This window comes from Trichechus manatus, unplaced genomic scaffold (assembly GCF_000243295.1).
Source record: "Trichechus manatus latirostris isolate Lorelei unplaced genomic scaffold, TriManLat1.0 scaffold00041, whole genome shotgun sequence".
In the NCBI taxonomy this organism is placed as follows: Eukaryota; Metazoa; Chordata; class Mammalia; order Sirenia; family Trichechidae; genus Trichechus; species Trichechus manatus.
Genome location: NW_004443977.1, coordinates 6,275,037 through 6,287,943, shown reverse-complemented (window position 1 = coordinate 6,287,943; position 12,907 = coordinate 6,275,037). Strand labels below are relative to the sequence as shown.

The 12,907-nt window shown below is 41.8% G+C and overlaps 1 protein-coding gene across 2 annotated transcripts in view; it reads right to left on the bottom strand.

Annotated features, from left to right (window-relative positions):
• The window catches only part of ATIC (5-aminoimidazole-4-carboxamide ribonucleotide formyltransferase/IMP cyclohydrolase), a 37,205-nt gene extending 28,956 nt beyond the window's left edge, over positions 1 to 8,249 (bottom strand). For both annotated transcript variants that reach the window (XM_023731270.1, XM_004376288.2), the window contains exons 1-2: positions 8,129 to 8,249; positions 7,593 to 7,719 (exon numbers count right to left, since the gene is read on the bottom strand). In XM_023731270.1, the coding sequence (XP_023587038.1) occupies positions 7,593 to 7,719; positions 8,129 to 8,147 (146 nt within the window). In that variant the 5' untranslated portion in view covers positions 8,148 to 8,249. The remainder of the gene's footprint in view (positions 1 to 7,592; positions 7,720 to 8,128) is intronic.
• Between the last annotated feature and the right edge of the window lie 4,658 nt (positions 8,250 to 12,907).

The window sequence follows — 12,907 nt, the reverse complement described above, 5'->3', positions numbered from 1 at the left end:
AATCACATGATCATCTCAATCAATGCAGAAAAGGCATCTGACAAAGTCCAACAATTCCTGATAAAACTCTAAATAGGTATAGAAGGGAAATTTCTCAACATAATAAAGGGCATCTATGCAAAACCAACAAACAACATCATTCTTAATGGAGAGAAGCTGAAAACATTCCTCTTGAGAACAGACACAAGACAAGAATGTCCTTTATCACCACTCTAATTTAACATGATGTTGGAAGTCCTAGCTAGAGCAATAAGGCAAGAAAAAGAAATAAAGGGCACCCAAATTGGTAATAAAGTTAAATTGTCCCTATTTGCAGATGATATGATACTATATATAGAAAACCCAAAAGACACCTAGAGAAAACTACTGGAATTAATAGATTCAGCAGAGTAGCAGAATACAAAATAAACATACAAAACTTAGCTGGATTCCTATACACCAACAAACAGAACAACGAAATCAGGAAAAAAATATCATTTATAATAGCCCCTAAAAAAACAAAACAAACAAACAAAAAAACACTTAGGAGTAAATCTAACCGGGGATGTAAAAGACCTACACAAAGAAAACTACAAAACACTACTGCAAGAAACCAAAAGAGATCTATGTAAATGGAAAAACATACCATGCTCATGGATAGGCAGACTCAAAATTGTGAAAATGACAATTTCACCCAAAGCAAAATGCATTCCTGGTCTAAATACCAACAACATTCTTTAAAGAGATGGAAAAAATAATCATTAACTTTATATGGAAAGAGAAGAGACCTCGGATAAGTGAAGCATTACTGAAGAAGAATAAAGTAGGATGACTCACACTACCTGACCTGAGAACCTACTATACAGCTATGGTAGTCAAAACAGCCTGGTACTAGTACGACACATACATTGACCAATGGAACAGAATTGAGAACCCAGATGTAAATCCATCCACTTACAGTCACCTGATCTTTGACAAGGTCCCAAAGTTCATCGAATGGGGAAAAGACAGTCTTTCAACAAATGGTGCTGGCAAAACTGGATGTCCATCTGCAAAAAAATGAAACAGGACCCATACCTCACACCATACACAAAAACTAATTCAAAATGGATCAAAGACCTAAATCTAAAACCAAAAACTATAAAGATCATAGAAGAAAAAACAGGATTAATGCATTAGCAGCATACAAACCATAAGTAACAATATACAAACTCCAGAAGGTAAGCTAGATAACTGGGATTGTCTAAAAATTAAACACTTAAACTCATCAAAAGACTTCACCAAAAGACTAAAAAGAGAACCTACAGACTGGGAAGAAAATTTTGGCTATTACAAATCCGACAAAGGTCTAATCTCTAAAATCTACAGGAAAATCCAACAACTCTACCACAAAAAGATAAATAATCCAATTAAAAAATGGGCAAAGGAAATGAACAGACACTTCACCAAAGAAGATACTCAAGCAGCTGACACATAAGGAAATTCTTACGATCACTAGCCATTAGAGAAATGCAAATCAAAACCACAATGAGATACCATCTCACACTGGCATTACTGGCATGACTCAAAAAAACAGAAAATAACAAATGTTGGAGAAGCTGCAGGGAGACTGGAACTCTTATACACTGCTGGGGGGAATGCGAAACAGTACAACCATTTTGGAAAACGATATAGTGCTTCCTTAGAAAGCTAGAAATCAAAATGACATATGATCTAGCAATCCCACTCTTAGGAATATGTACTAGAGAAATAAGAGCCGGCACACGGATAGACACATGCACACTCATGTTCACTGCAGCATTGTTCACAATAGCAAAAGGATGGAAACAACCTAAGTGCCCATCAACAGATGAATGGTTAAACTATGGTACCTATGCACAATGGAATACTACACAACAATAAAGAACAATGATGAATCTATGAAGCATCTCACAATATGGATGAATCTAGAGGACATTATGCTGAGTGAAATAACTCAATTACAAAAGGGCAAATATTGTATAAGACTGTTACTATAAAAACTCATGAAAAAGAAACAAGTTTTGATGTTTACGGGGGGGAGGGAGGAGGATGGAAAAACACTAAATAGACAGTAGATAAGTGGTAACTTTGGTGAAGGGTAACACAGTACACAGTACTGGGGAAGCCAGCACAACTTCTTCAGGGTAAGGTCATGGAAGCTCCATGGACAAATCCAAACTCCCGTAGGGACCAAATTACTGGGCTGAGGGCTGTGGGGACCATGGTTTCCGGCAGCATCTAGCTCAACTGGCATAACATAGTTTATAAAGAAAATGTTCGATATTCTACTTTGGTGAGTAGTGCCTGGGGTCTTAAAAGCCTGTGAGCGGCCATCTAAGATACTCCACTGCTGTTACCCTTTCAGGAGCAAGGGAAAATGAAGAAAACTAAAGACACAACGGTAAGATTAGTCCAAAGGACTAATAGACCACAACTACTATGGCCTCCACCAGACTGAGTCCAGTGCAACTAGATGGTGCCCGGCTACCACCACTGGCTGCTCTGACCGGGATCACAACAGATGGTTCTGGACAGAGCTGGAGAAGGATGTAGAACAAAACTCTAACCTACAAAAAAAAGATCAGATTTACTGGCCTGACAGAGACAGGAGAAACCCGAGAGTATGCCCTCTGGACACCATTTTAGCTCAGTAATGAAGTCACTCCCGAGGTTCACCCTTCAGCCAAAGATTAGACAGCCCCATAAAACAAAAGGAGACTAATGGGGCACAACAGCCCAGGGGCAAAGACCAGAAGGCAGAAGGGGACAGGAAAGCTGGTAATAGGGAAGCCAAGGTCGAGAACAGAGTACTGACATGTCATGGGTTTGTAAACCAATGCCATAAAACATATGTACCATTTAATGAGAAGCTAGTTTGTTCTGTAAACCATCATCTAAAGTTCAATTAAAAAAAAAAAAAGAGGCAAATAAAAAGACAATATTTAAATATTGATCCATATCACTAAATTGACCTCCAGATATCAGTACCCATAAACTTTCAACTGGCAGAAGTTTACAAATAAACTATAATGATGTGGAAAAAATGCACATGAAATGCAAGTGGGAAAAAAGCAGGAAGTAAAACTATCTTCTGTATAAGCTATGAAATACAGTATATGCTCACAAAAAATATTGGAAGGAGATACATCAAATTATTAAGCAGAATTATAAGCCATTTTTATTAATTTTTTATAGTCTTCCACACTTCAAATTCTCTACACGAAAGATATATTGCCTTTATCTTAAGAAAATAATAAATATTTTTAAAGCAGCAAATTCCAACAATGGAATATATAATTTTCTGGTTAGACTCTCCTATTAAAGAGGGTCATCAGCAAATGACTGGTATTTGGCCCAGGACATACATAGTTCCAAGGTAAACTGACAAACTAGTGACATTATTGCTTAAAATTCAAAATTCCCTGTCCCAGTATTTAGGATATAAAATCCAGTTTCTCCAGCTGAGGAAATCTGCTAAAAAACTTAGTTGTTGTTACGTGCCGTGAGTCGGTTCTGACTCAAAGTGACCCCATGCACAAGAGAACAAAACACTGCCCGGTCCTGCACCATCCTCACAATCATTATTATGCTTGAGCCCATTGTTGCAGTCACTGTGTCAATCCATCTCCTTGAGGTTTTTCCTGTTTTTTGCTGACCCTCTATCCAAGCATGATGTCCTTCTCCAGGGACTGGTCCGTCCTGAGAACATGTTCAAAGTACATGAGACAAAGTCTTGCCATCCTGGCTTCTAAGAAGCATTCTGGTTGTACTTCTTCCAAGACAGATTTGTTTGTTCTTCTGGCAGTCCATGGTATAGTCAACTTTCTTTGCCAATACCATTATTCAAAGGCATCAATTCTTCTTCGGTCTTTCTTATTCACTGTCCAGTTTTCACATGCATAAAAGGCAAATGAAAACATCACGGCTTGGATCTGGTGCACCTTAGTCCTTACAGTGACATGCTTGCTTTTTAACACTTTAAAGAGATCTTTTGCAGCAGACTTGCCCAATGCAATGCATCATTTGATTTCTTGACTGTTGCTTCCATGGGCATTGATTGTAGATCCAAGTAAAATGAAACCCTTTACAACTTCAACATTTCTCCATTTATCATGAATAACTTAGAGAAAGCATAATTATTCTTAGAAATAACAACTGAGGTAATTACAAAGCTTTCTACACTTTTACCCTTACAACTGCGGTCTTTGGAAATGACTCCCTGATATTTACTCACTGATTAAAGTCTTATTAGTTTATCTCACCACGCTTAAGGTGGTGGTTAACTTCCTGGGCTAAAATCTTGGCTCCAAGACTCTTACTAGCTGTATAATTGTTAATTTCTTTCTGCCTCAACTTCCTTATCAAATATACAAATACTACTTACCTCAAAAAGTTATTGTAATTATCACGAGTAAACAGATGTAAAACACCTCTCTCCAACTTGGTTACGTTCCACTCAATGAACATTTATTGTGCTAAGCTCTAAATGAATCATTCATGGTGAATACTCTTACATTTTAATAGTAAGAGAAACACTTACAGCCCCAATTTTTTTTTTTTTTTTAAAGATGCCACCATAATGGAGGATGGGGGGAGTGCGTAGGGGTACAACTCAAGTAAGACTGGGCAGTTGATAAGTATTTAAACTGGGTGATAGCTGCGTGGCATGGGGGTCCATTACTTTTGGCCATGGCCAAAATGATCCCATAATACAACATCTGACAAGGTGGGGAGTGGGGGAGAGGCCACAGAAAGGGACCTTGCTTAATTTAAAGAAGGCCCCACCTACTACATGAGTGACCCAATGGAAAGAATGCAGGTCTGGACTTCAGATTATCATCCAACTGGTCTTCAGAAAAGAGCCACAGAGTTCCTACAAAAATTACATACAGATAAGATGCAAAAGGACTTTGGAATATATAAAGCACTGATTTAATTAATAAGGTAAGACATTCTGATCATCTGAACCTGTCAAATTCAGGGAACTTGAATTTTTTGTGTACTGTCCATGTAGGGCAGGATTACAAAAAAAAAAAAAAAGTAATAATCTACCATTACATGGCTCGAGAAGACAAAGTAAAGTACTATAATGAAATGTGCAAAGACCTGGAGTTACAGAAAACCAAAAGGGAAGAACACACTCGGCATATCCCAAGCTAAAAGAACTGAAGAAAAAGTTCAAGCCTCAAGTTGAATATTGAAGAATTCTATAAGCAAAATATTGAACGATGAAGGAAGCATCAAAAGAAGATGGAAAGAATACACAGAGTCACTGTACCAAAAAGAACTGGTCGACGTTCAACCATTTCAGAAGGTAGCATATGACCAAGGATCGACAGTGTTGAAGGAAAAAGTCCAAGCTGCAGTGAAGGCCCTGGTGAAAAACAAGGCTCCAGGAATTGACAGAATACCAATTGAGATGTTTCAACAAATGGATACAGTGCTGAAAGCACTCACTCATCTAGTCCAGGAAATTTACAAGACAGCTACCTGGCCAACTAACTGGAAGAGATCCATATAAGTGTGCCCATTCCAAAGAAAGGTGATCCAACAGAATGAGGAAATTATTGAACAGTATCATTAATATCACACACAAATCAAATTTTGCAGATCATTCAAAAACAGTTACAGCAGTACATCAACAGGAACTGCCAGAAATTCAAGCCAGATTCAGAAGAGGACATGGAATCAGGGATATCGTTGCTGATGTCAGATCGATCTTGGCTGAAGGCAAAGAATACCAGAAAGATGTTTACCTGTGTTTTACTGACTATGCAAAAGCATTTGACTGTGTGGATCATAACAAATTATGGATAACATTACGAAGAATCGGAATTCCAGAACACTTAATTGTGCTTATTACTATGAACCTGTACATAAACCAAGAGGTAGTCGTTCAAATAGAACAAGGGGACACTGCATGGTTTAAAATCAGGAAAGGCATGCATCTGGGTTGTATCCTTTCACTATACTTAATTCAATCTACATACTGAGCAAATAATCCAAAAAGCTTGACTATATGAAGACGAATTCGGCAACACTCATTAACAACCTAAAATATGCAAATGACACAACTTAGCCTGCTGAAGGTGAAGAGGACTTGAAGCATTTACGGATGAAGACCAAAGACTACAACCTTCTGTATGGATTGCACCTCAATATAAAGAAAACAAAAATCCTCATAACTGACCAATAAGCAATATTACGATAAACAGAGAAAAGAAAAGATAGAAGTTGTCAAGGATTTCATTTGACTTTGATCCACAATCAACGCCCAGGGAAGCAGCAGTCAAGAAATCAAACGACATATGCCTTTGAGCAAAGCCCCTGCAAAAGACCTGCTTAAAGTGTTGAAGAGCAAAGACGGCACTCTGTGGACTAAAGTTCACCTGACCCAAGCCACAGTACTTTCAATCGCCGCATACGTGTGCAAAAGCTGGATGACGAACAAGGAAAACTGCAGAAAAACTGATGCATCTGAACTACAGTGTTGGCAAAGAATACTGAATATTATCATGGGCTGCCAGAAGAATGAACAAATGTCTTGGAAGAAGTACACCAAAATGCTCCGTAGAAGCGAGGATGGCAACACTTCATCTCACATACTTTGGACATGTTGTCAGGTGGGACGAGTCCCTGGAGAAGGGCATCATTTAGAGGGTCAGCAAAAAAGAGGAAGATCCTCAGTGAGATGGACTGACGCAATGGCTGCAACAATGGGCTCAAACATAGCAATGATTATGAAAATGGCGTAAGACTGGGCAGAGTTTCATTCTGTTGTACACAGAGTTGCTATGGGTCAGAACCGACTGGACAGCACCTATCAACAACACAGGCAATGAACACTTTGTGAATGAGTAGTAGATCTGTACCTTCAGAAGATTACTAAAGAATCTTAGGTAAGAGGAGATTTGACTCATCAATCATCATATCGGCAGTTTTACTAAATCGCCAGTCAAATGAAACCACATAAATTATAACTTGAGATTTTCCTGCAGGACAAATAGCCCAGTTAAGTCACTTTGTTAAAGGAAGTGGCTAAGAACCAGGCTCTAAAATCAAGACCACTCGGGTTCCAATCCTACCTCTATCACCCTGCTGTTGATAACTGCTGTTGAGTCGGTCCCCGACTCATGGTGACCTCATGCACAATGGGATCAGACAATTATGATACATGGGTTTTCACTGGCTGATTTTCAGAAGCAGACTGCCAGGCCTTTCTTCCTAGTCTGTCTTAGTCTGGAAGCTCTGCTGAAGCCTGTTCAGCATCATAGCAACATGCAAGTCTCCACCGAGGGGATAGGCAGTGGCTGCAGGAAGTGCACTGGCTGGAATGGAACCCCGGTCTCCCATCTAGGAGGTGAGAATTCTATCACTGAGCCACTACTGCCTCCTCCACTACCACCTTCTTAACTCTAAAACTGTAATGAAATTACTAAATCTGAGCCCCACTTTCCTCTTCTACTAAGTGGGCAGCGTACCTGCCTCACATCATTATTGGGAGGGGTAAAGAACATACTTGACTCAGTAACTGACATGCACCACTCTACTTTCTGATCGGATTTAACTTAAAAACTAACTTGCCCTCTTACCTGACTGTCAGACCAGCATCCCTCAGAGCTTTTGCTGTCCCTCCAGAAGCAACCAGATTCAAACCAACAGAAGTTAGGTTTCTGGCAAATTCCACAAGGCCGGTTTTGTCTGAGACACTAAACAAGGCTGCAACAGAAGACATTATTTCTCATTACTTAAAGTACATTGCAGACGTTCTCCAAGGTCTAGGAGGGGTGGGGGGTTGGGGAGCTGCGTTCTCACGAATCTCAAGGTTCCACGGCCATCCACGCCTTGGCCCACACTACCCAGGCCTAGAGCCTGGGCCTCCCCCAGGTCAAGGCAGCCGCGGCCTCACAGCCGCGGGCCGGGCGGGAACTGACAGCGCGGTTCGGCGGGGCGCGGGCCGAAGGCACAGGCGGGTGCGGAAAGTGGCGCGCTCGCGGCCGCGCAGTGCAGCCCCCACCCTGCTCCGGGCACCGCAGTTCCCGCCCGATCGCCGCCATTGCTGGGGTGAGGGGCCCGCGGGGCACGGACGCCGGGGAGGCCGCTTTGGGAGGACCGCGTAGTGGCTCACCAAGCTGGCCGGGCGCCATGATTGCAGACGGAGCGTCCGGGGCCGAGGGGCAGGCAGCGGCGGTGATCCACGTGCGCAGGTAGGGGTTCGGCCCTGGCGGTGGCTCTCCGGGAGCCGGGGCGGGCTGGGCGGTCACCTGACGGGACACGTGACGGGGCCGATTCCCACCCCCACCTCCACCCCCCGCGCGTCCGCCCTGCCCAATTTTAGAGTTGAAATACGAGCCTCCGGGCTAAAAGGGAGCGCGGGGTGGGGCGCCCCCTGGTTTTCCTTGGCCTAGAACGCGAAGAAATCCTCTCGGTGTGCAAGCCACTGCTCCGTCACCGTCGCAAAAGTGTGGTTACCCATGGCCTCTGGAGCAAATTCCTGTCTTGCCGGCAACCCCTTCCCAGAGGCTGGAATGTAGATAAAGTGTTAAAAGCGATACAGAAAACAAGAAAGAGCAACGCAAGGAATAGTTCTTAGAGCGTCAAAGCTGTAAAGGACCTTGGCTATCATCTACCATCCTCCCGTTTTAATGCATTTTAAAAATAAAACAAACGCCTACAGACTAAGTGTAGTTCACAGATTAAAGACGAAAGTATTGAAATTGACATTCAAGCTTTAGATTCCACACTTGTAAAATTGCCCCAAATTGGGATTTCTTTACTAATCTGTATTATTTTGCCTCAAGTAAGAGTGAAGTAACTGTTAAAGGGGGTAAATATACTTTTTCTAGTTCATTAAAAACAGGAAAAGCAAAATTGAACACAATCGTTTCTGTTTTGAAATGACACCCATTGCTACAAAATACATACTGCTGTTCCGCCAAGTCTTTATGATGTTCCTTATTAGAATTATGTTACAAAATAACAATATTGCCTGTTCCTTAATTCTTACTCTGGGGTTCACAACTATACAAGGAGTCTGTTTTCTAATTACCCACATACTGCTATTTATTTTTGTTTTCCGTCTTCTCCTCTCTAATTCTCCCTGTCTCTTCTTTACTCCAAAAAATAAATACCTATTGGCTAAAATGAGGACTTACACTTTATCACCTCTGAATATGTTAACTCCTTGCTCTGAGTATTCTCACTTTTCTAAGAAAATGTATGAAGATTATCACAATATCTTCAGAGTGTGTTTACCAGCTTAGAATGAAATGAGATAAGGTTGATAGCTAGCAGTAAAGGAAATCTCCTTGTCTAGTCACCGTTCGGGTTTTTTAGGAAATAGCAGAGAAAGGAGTAAATAATTCTGAGATTTAGTGACAAGAGGAAAATAAACAGTGGCTAAGCACTAGACATTTTTCCTACATATGAATTATAGATGTTCCATAAATATTTATTGAGTCCCTTCTGCCTGAATGGCAGAAGTAGACTGTCAGAAGACTGAGATGAATATCACCTAGTCACTGTCCTCAAGGAGCTCATTAGAATGAAAATGTAGAAACAAAGTTAGGTATAACTAGAAAATATTCATAGTAAGACAAAACATGGAATTAAACTGATTTTGTAGACACCCTTTGGAATATTGCCACAAGTATTAAAAAAGAATGAACTCTGGGTTATAGACCAAGACACACCCCTTTTCATTTAAAGATGTTTCTTACAGTTAATTCTGACTAATTCTTCCACGGTTTTGGAGTCTAGACATGATATGTGCTTCATGTGTTAATGGAAAGAAGGATAAATGAATTTCTAATTGGCTTTGTGATCAGTAAGGCCAAGTCGTCTTTGGGAGCCTTAGTTGTCTTATGGTCTCATCAGATTGTAAGAATCAAATTAACGTACTGAAAGTACAAACGAAACTGTGAAGAGTCTAGTAAGGATAATTTAAAAAAAAAAAAAAAAAAGAAGTGGCCATGAAGTCAATTCCCACTCATGGCCACCCCGTATGTTGCAGAGTAGAACTCTGCTCCATAGGGTCATCATGGCTGTGACTTTTTAAAAGCAGATTGCTAGGCCTTTCTTTAGAGGCACCTTTGGATGGGTTTGAACCTTTTGGTTTGTAGCCAAGTAATTCACCATTTGCGCCACCGAGGGACACAAATAAGGATAATATAAAAGTGTAATTTACAGGCGAGGCCAAGATGGCAGAGTAGTCAGATGCTTCTGGTGGACCCTCTTACAACAAAGACCTAAAACAACAAGTGAATTGATTATATATGGCAATCTCAGAGCCCTGAACATCAAAGGCAAAGTTGAGGAACTGGACTGAGTGGCAGGGGGAGGGAGAGACGGTTCGGAAGCAGCGAGGAGTTGCCAGACCTGACCCAGCAAGAGCCTGAGCCCTTCAGGTCTGAGCAGCTCGTGGGTGAGCCATGAGGCAGGCAAGTGGCAGTGCTTGGGAGGCACGTTTTCTGCACCAGGAGAGACCCAGAGCCGGAGAGTCTACACGGCCACCCAGAACCAGTGAGAAGCAGCCCCCATCAGCAAAAGATAAGTATTTGTGTAGGGCTCACTGTGCGGATCAAAAACACCCCCCTTAGGGGAAAAACCTCTCTCCCATTTACCTTCCTGCTCCCTACTCTACACTGGGTCCCAGACCGGCTTCAGCAATTGCCGAGTCCCGTTGGCCGGAAGTAGAATCCGTCACATACCCAGAGCCATTCTCCCTGCCTTGGAGTGTGAACAAATTAACAAACAGGGGAAAAAATAAACTGCTGGCTCCCCTAAGCCAGGAGCACAGCTCCCCTAAGCACAGCTCTTTTGCCTAGGCACAGGCATAAGGGATCCACAGACTTTGAGTGCCTTTCCCCCTGCAGAGACTTGTGTGGGCCCATCTCAACATCATAGGCCTTCATTACTGCAATACAACAGGGTGCATTCCTGAAGTCTAACTTCAACTGTTTCAGCTGTGAAGTGCCATGTTTGTGACATTTGACACTGTTCTGCCCATTAAGCAGGGTCTTCACCTACCCACATCAAGGGCCTGAGGACTGATGGCTCCAGCCATGCCACCTAGCAACCTGAGAGAGGGGCTCATGAATAAGAGGTGCCCCCAGTCCTTACAGCCAACAGCATTAGGTGCTCATAGTCTGGCTGAAAAACCCACCCACATAGGCACTCTAGGGAACAGGGACATGCCTTCCTCCTGGACACTCGGGGGTGGCCATCAGCCCCTTGCCTTGCTCAGAGTGTGTCCTCCTGCTGCAGCCAGATGCCTGTGCCTACACCAATCACCCATGCATGTCTGGGACTGTAAGTGAGAGCCTGCACCAGACACTTGGTGGCTACCTACCTGGGCACCTGAGCTGAATCCATACGGGAGGACTGGGTGGACTCCTGAGCTCACATACCTCATAACAGATCTAACCACCTAGTGACAGAACATTAGAGCTTCAGAGGTGCCAATAATCAAACTAGCTCATACAAGCAGCCTATCTGAGCATATCAAAACAAAAGAAGAAGCTAGGACACAGTAAGCAAACATAAAATAAATAAATATAATAAATTATTGATGGCTCAGAGAGAACAGTCAATATCAAATCACATAAAGAGGCAATCCATGATGGCTTCAGCAAGCTCCCAAAATGAATCTAGAAATTTTCTAGCGGAGGAAAGTTTCTTGGAATTACCAGAGGAAGAATACAGAAGATTAATATACAGAACGCTTCAAGAAATTAGGAAGGAAATTAAGCAAAACACAGAACACGCAATAGAAGAAATTAAAAAGATTAGAGAAGAGCATAATGAAAAATTTAACAGTCTGCAAGAATCCATAGAGAGACAGCAGTCAGAAATCCAGAAGATTAACAATAAATTTTCAGAATTAGACAACTCAATAGAAAGTCAGAGGAGCAGAATTGATGCAATGGAAGTCAGAATTAGTGAGATTGAAGATAAAGCACACGACACCAACTTATATGAGGAAAAATCAGATAAAAGGATTTTAAAAAATGAAGAAACTCTAAGAATTATGTGGGCCTCTATCAAGAGGAATAACCTACGAGTGATTGGAGTACCAAAACAGGTGGAGATAACAAAAAATACAGAGAGAATTGTTGAAGATTTGTTGGCAGAAAATTTCCCTGATATCATGAAAGATGACAAGATATCTATCCAAGATGTTCATCGAACTGCACATAAGGTGGATCCCAAAAGAAAGTCACCAAGACATATTCTAATCAAACTTGCCGAAACCAAAGATAAAGAGAGAATTTTAAGAGCAGCTAGGGATAAACGGAAAGTCATCTGCAAAGGAGCGTTAATAAGAATAAGCTCGGACTACTCAGCAGAAACCATACAGGCAAGAAGGCAATGGGGTGACATATATAAAGCCTTGAAGGAAAACAACTGCCAGCCAAGAATTATATATCCAGCAAAACTGTCTCTCAGTAGTGTCATGGATTGAGGTGCGTCCCCCAAAAGTATCTGTCAGCTTGGCTGGGTCATGATTCGCAGTGTTGTATGATTGCGTAATCTGATGTGATTTCCTTATGTGTTGTAAACTCTATCACTATGATGAGATTATATGTGGTCTTCTTAAGTGTTGTAAACTCTGTCGCTATGATGAGATTATAGTGATGAGGTTGCCAAGATTAGATAGTGTCTTAATGCAGTCTCTTTTGAGATATAAAAGAGAGAAGTGAGCAGAGACACATGGGAGCCTCATACCACCAAGAAAACAGTGCTGGGAGCAGAGCACGTCCTTTCGACGTGAGGTTCCTGTGCAGAGAAGCTCCCAGACCAAGAGAAGACTGATGACATGGACCTTCCTCCAGAGCCAACGGAGAAAGTGTTCCCCTGGAGCTGATGCCCTGAATTTGGACTTGTAGCCTACTGGACTGTGAGAGAA